Source organism: Zingiber officinale, chromosome 10B (assembly GCF_018446385.1).
Source record: "Zingiber officinale cultivar Zhangliang chromosome 10B, Zo_v1.1, whole genome shotgun sequence".
In the NCBI taxonomy this organism is placed as follows: domain Eukaryota; kingdom Viridiplantae; phylum Streptophyta; class Magnoliopsida; order Zingiberales; family Zingiberaceae; genus Zingiber; species Zingiber officinale.
The window spans coordinates 88234464-88240581 of NC_056005.1; the positions used below are offsets into that span (position 1 = coordinate 88234464).

General features: G+C 38.0%; 1 protein-coding gene across 4 annotated transcripts; it reads right to left on the reverse strand.

Moving 5' to 3' along the window:
* Positions 1-443: 443 nt before the first annotated feature.
* LOC122029572 (pentatricopeptide repeat-containing protein At1g06140, mitochondrial-like) lies at positions 444-5914 on the reverse strand. Of its 4 annotated transcripts, none has more exons than XM_042588619.1 (5): positions 5466-5914; positions 2647-5358; positions 2210-2317; positions 1276-1537; positions 444-1194 (listed from the first exon to the last, which is right to left on the reverse strand). In XM_042588619.1, the coding sequence occupies exon 2, from the start codon at positions 5299-5301 to the stop codon at positions 2893-2895; it is 2409 nt and encodes an 802-aa protein (XP_042444553.1). In that variant the 5' UTR covers positions 5302-5358; positions 5466-5914; the 3' UTR covers positions 444-1194; positions 1276-1537; positions 2210-2317; positions 2647-2892. The 4 variants fall into 4 exon arrangements, with proteins under 4 accessions (XP_042444553.1, XP_042444552.1, XP_042444550.1 ...); XM_042588618.1 differs by having other exon boundaries at positions 2210-2321; XM_042588616.1 differs by having other exon boundaries at positions 2210-5358.
* Positions 5915-6118: the final 204 nt, after the last annotated feature.

Here is a 6118-nt window from a genome sequence, read left to right on the forward strand (position 1 = left end):
TAATTATAATCTTTATATATAATATTTGAACTAACTATTACAATAGTAATTATACATTTTTTTTTTATATGCTCTCATTTTATTTTCTATATTGTATGGAGATGAATTTTCGGTACATTAAGACCGCACCGATTAAAAAAATTTTGAGAGATGTTTAAAATAACATGAATATATACTTACACGAGTAATAAATATCTTAGAGACGGGTCTAATATAGAGAGCTATTTTGGGATTTAAATCAGTCTAAAAAACCTTATATAGATATTTTATAGCCTACAACTTGGCACAAGAGAATTGATATGTGCAATCAAGGAGACTTATTAGACTTGGCCTCCAGTTGTCTGATTTGAGCTTCAAAATTGGAAATGAGATAAAAAAAATATGAGTATTGAGGCATTTGAGCTAAAAGCTGTAGAAACAGCATATGCACCATTCACAGATTGTTGCAGAATAACATGATCATTCAATCCAATGTAACCAACTGCTTATATACGTTCCTGTTTTTCTATAAAAGGTTTAACTGAGTGACCAGCACTGAAAATGTAGGCCAATGATCACACTGAAATGGATCTCACCAACACAACAAACCTAATTAAGTTTGCACAGGAACTTCCCAGGTTTCCAAACAAGAGAGTGTAGAAATGCTGCTTAGTTTCTGCCATTGATTGTGCTTTGGCCTCCTCGCGAGCTAGATAAGCTAGAACCTGAGGAGTTTGTCTTATGACCTGTGCTGGCATTTACCTGTGATTGTGTTGTATTAGTTTCAGAGCCTGAAGAATACTGGGGCACGGGCCTTGAAGCTTGTACTTAAGGATAAGTAGCAGCAGCACCATTGACAGGGGCAGGAAGGATACTGGAAGATAGTTGGTTCAAATGGATTGGCATTGGCATTGCTATCGACAGCAGCATAATTGATACATTTTGATCAGACGTTGTAGGAGTTGGAGTGTGGGTGGTGATGGGTTTGACAAGGTAATGCTCAAAAGGCTGATTATGTCTTGTTCTTTGGTGAAAGTGTTAACTGAAGTTGGAGGATCAGGAAGTGCTGGAGCATTACTTGCTGAAGGAGGTGATGATGCGTCCATGCTTCCTGCTATGGAGGAAACTGTAACATCAGTTCCGTTTGGAGAGCCCAAATGATCACTGGTTGCAACGGAGTTGCTTCTAGAATTTGGTGGATTGACTTTGGAGTTCCTGCACAAGCACAGACAAGTTTTTAACCAGTCTTTTTTTTTTTCCTTTCTAAATATGGTAGATTAGCTACCTGGAACTAACCTGCGAGCTAACTGAGCATAATCATCGTCTTCGTCTTCCTCTTCCTCATCATACTGACTAGCAGATTGAGGCACAATTGGAGTTCTTGGAAGGGATTTCAGAGACTTCAGGTTTTGTAGGTTGAGGTGCCACAGGGTCCCTTTCGATCAACTCAGATGCACCAGCTTGCAGAGGTGAACCAGAAGCAATAGCATCGTGTTTTGCAAGTACATTTTGCAAGTCATCATTCAATTCAAGGCCTTGACCTAACAACTCCTCATCCCTGTGAACATGGCCGAGTACAATTTAGTTAGTTTGGGCATCAAATTCTGCTAGAAGATGAAATGAGCCAAAGGAAGTCAACATATGAAAAAGGAAAAAAGGATCAAGTTCCACAATTGTCAGAAGATGATATGGGAAGTGCGAGGTTTGTTAAGTCATTGCAAATGATGAGGATTAACAATGTCAAGAAGTTACAGAATAACGAACAATGATCAAAGTTGTCCAGATATCAAGAGAGACAGTTCAATAACAAATATATAAAGTAGAACCTTTTCTAACTTAAAATTTTGGGCTTAGTAGTTACAATTAAATGCCCCAAAACTTGAGCGTTCAAATCTAGCATGAAGCAAATTTTACTAAGATTATGAATTGTCTAGTTGCCATCAATGGATCTTCTTGTAATGCCTTGTGTCATTCACTTGTCACTCAGACAATTAAGTCCATGGTACTACAAGTTTAGTTTGTTAGACCATGAGAGGGAATGTTTAAGTTCAAATATGCTTTTGTGCAAGTGATTCCTAGTAAATTCAAAGTCAGCAAGCTCAAGAAGTAGTCAAAGATTAAACCAAATGATGCTTAGCAGAATAAAGACCTAGAAAAGTTTGGCATTGACTAGCATATGTTTACTTAATATAGTTGTGAAGTTGGATTGGTGAACAGTAAAAAAAAATACCTGATCAAATTAATTGATTCCATTAGCTTCTTTTGGTTGGAATGGCATCAAGAGAGATTTTGGGTTTACTAGTTTTGCTCAACTGTTTGAACTGCCTGCTACTGTATCCTGACTAGAGCCATCAAGAGAGAAGAAAAAAATTTGAGAAAATTTTATTAATCCTTCAATGAATGAAACAATGGTGGGTTCATGTCCCCTACAATAACCTTATCTCCTAAAACTTGGTACAAATTTACTAAGTTAGCTAGAACTAGTAAAACAAAAACAATTCAATTTTTACAACCCTGAAAAGTGAGGCAATGCACCAGCTTATTTTGTTGAGCTGGTTAATTTAAAAAATATTAGTAATTTTAATTATAATCATAATCTACATTGGGTGTCTTTGTTGATCCAGATTCTCTGATTTTAACCTGTAGCCGATAGAGAGCCATATGTACCTGGTTCTGGGGCTCTAGTTCTTGAAGTTCTTTCAAATTAAACATTCAAAATAGGTACTCGAAGAAATCTAGTTCCTACACGATCTCCACCTTGTGCAAATATCTATACAATAGATATTCAATGGTTTAGTTTCCTTGCTTTACCAGAGTCGAGACAATGAACATGAGATACTTTTCGTTTCAGTTGAGCAAATAAATTAGTCTGATCTGAATCTTTATCCTGAATCAGGGTATTTTCCAAGGGCTTCAAATTGCAGAGACATTTTTGCTCAACTCAACAAAACTGTACCCAGGTGCCTTGGACAATCCTCTTTTTCTAGCTATAGTCCACAAATATGCAGCTTCGCTCCACTTACCCACCTGAGCATATACATTCGACATTAGAGCATATGTACGTGAATTATGGGGCTCTAGTTCTAGGAGCTCGGCTCCAATAGCCTCTCCTATTTCTGAATTCTTATGGTTCTTACAAGCAGCAAGCAAAGAACACATTCCAGCAGCCTTGTCTCTCATTGGAGAGTGCTTCAACAAAGCAAATGCTTCTTCAAGTTGACCAGCTCGACCAAGTAAATCAATCATACAATTGAAGTGTTCTTCCTGTGGAGAAACCAAATGATCTTTCATGGAATGGAAGATATGCCAAGCCTCTTCAACCAGACCAGAATGGCTACATGCTGAAATCACTGAACTGAATGTCAATGCATCAGGCTTCACATTTTTCCTCTGCATTTGGTCAAACATCTTGAGCGCGTCTTTGCAGTAGCCATGAATGCCATATGCAGCAATCATAGTATTCCACGAGGTCAGTCCAGGTTCTGTGAAGATGCTACCAAACACAGATTCTGCAATATCTAACCTCCCGCACTTTGCATATGTAATTATCAGAGAATTTATTGTGGTAATATCTTCTTCCATACAGCTTCTGTACATATACCCATGAATTGCTTTGACCGACTCTAAATTGCCCAGTTGAGCATATGCCTGAAGTAGAGTCATAATGGTTAGTGAATCAGGCTGGCTACCTGTTCCCTGAATTTGTACAAATAATGCAGCAGCCTCTTCTCCAAGGCCATAATTTACATAACCTTGCATCATTGTTGTCCATGAAATCAAGTCTTTGTGTCCCATCAAATCAAAAATTAATCTCGCAGAGTTGATTTGTCCACATCTTACATACATGTGCATAATCATATTGGAAAGATCTAAATCTAACCAAAGGTCATGTCTGACTGCAATACCATGAACACACCTACCATTTCTTTCATCTTCTATATCTGTAAATGCAGACAAAAAGTTCACCATTGTTGCAGAGTTTGGTCTTGTACCTGCTTGGTTCATTTCACTGAAGATGTTAATGGCGTCTTCAATTTTTCCATCTTGGAGATAGCCATTAATCATCACATTGTAGCATACTACATCTCTGAAACTGATATTCTCAAATAGTTTTCTGGCTTGTATCATTTTGTTGAACTTTGAGTACAGTTCGACCAGAGAAGTGGTCAAAACTTCATCAAGAAAAATATTTCTTCTCATAATGTAAGCATGGAGGCTTGTGGTGTATTTTTTAAAGTTAAAATTAGAACAAGCTGAAAGAACATTAGCTAATGTGACAGAATCTGGACAAACATCATCGTCTTGTTGCATAAGATTGAAATATTTCAAAGATTCTGAAATTTGACCAGATCGACTAAGACCAGCAATTAGTGCATTCCATGAAGCAACATTTCTTCTCTTCATTTGTCTCAGCGCACATGCTGCTGCAGCACTAGCACCACATTTAGCATACATATCTACAAGGCTGGTCAGAAACACCTCATCTGAAAATCCCATGCCTCTCCTGAAAGCATAGCAATGGATTGAACGACCTTCTTTAAGTGCTTGTAAATGCGCTGCTGCCTGGAGCAAACTCACAAGAGTAACCCTATTTGCATCCAGTCCTTCATTGTGCATCTTAGTGACAATATCAAATGCCCTCCATGCATTAAAATCAGTGAATCTGGAATAGCCAGAAACCATTGATGTATATGTGACAACATCCTTCTCTGAGATCTCTTCAAATGCTCGCTCTGCATCCTTGATGGTTCCAGATCCAAAGTACACACCAATGAGAGAAGAACCAACAAACATATTACTATTTAAACCAGTCTTTAAGGCATCAGCGTGAATAGATCTTCCAAAATGTAAATGCATGAGCTCAATGCAACATTTTAAGACGAAATTAATAGCAGCACTATCAATGTTGATTCCTTCAGATTTTAAGTTTAGATACAACAGGAGAGCTTCCTCAAAATGACCTGATCTAAAATAGTTAATGATAGCTGAATTCCAAGGAGAGATCTGTTTACTTGCAATTGTATGGGGCATCCGTATAGATTTAGGAAGGCAACCAAAGTTAGCATAGCCATTCCAGAGCTTGGATCCAATTGAAATACTACCTCCAAGTCCATGAGTTAAGATGCTAGCATGAACCTTCCTTAGCAATCTTATATCAGTACATGTTTCCAGGCAACACTCAAACCTCTTCACGGTATGGGTTAGGGGCAACGCCAATCTTTTGCGAGTATTTCCATGCAATCTCCTTGAATGATTCCTAAGTGGTGCAAATTGAAGAAACCTTTTGAGTGGTAACTGGAACCCAGCACAAAAAGGAAGCATCTTACTCTTGTAAATCTAAACTGATTGTTCTATTTCACGCTACGCATGTCAGGTCTCCTGAAATCAAGCACATAACCAATACAAATGAGTCTGATTTTCTTGACAGGGAAGAGCCAACCACAATAACACCAGATGATGATGATTAAAGACAACCTTGATAGTACCTGGCCAAATGCGATGAACTCCAAATCATCCTCAACAAACAACTCTTTGTTCACACAACACTGATACAAGAAAGACCCACAGATCTGGAATGAATCACTTAACGCCAACTAATCCTTCAAACCACTGGTTCTACTATCACCCCCAATCGAAAGTCAATGAAGTCTCTATGCATATATCACCGCCACGATCTAGAGGCGGCGTCGCAGGAAAAGTCTGACATAAAATTGGCTTTGGCGGCGACGTCAGGTGGCAGCAGCCTCTGTTGAAGGCGGGCGCGCAGCGGTGCAGCCTCTGTCTCCGTGCTGGATAAGAGGAGGCAGACTGGCCGGAGATAGCCGGAGGAAATCAGGAGAAGAGGGATCGGAAATAAGAGGGCTCGCCTAGGTTTTGTCGGATACTAAATCACACAAATATACAAATCAGTATCTAAATTTAAAATTATCAAATTATATACTCAATTCCATTTTTGTTCTTCCAAATCAATTGATACACTTGCTACAATACATATTTTTCATCGAAATAGCAATGTCCTAATTATAACCCTCAATTAAAAAGTGTGACTCGTATTATAAAATTAATATTTTTAATATAATAGATTAAATTAATATTTAAGAGAATGAATATAATTCATAATAATTAAATAAAATCTAGT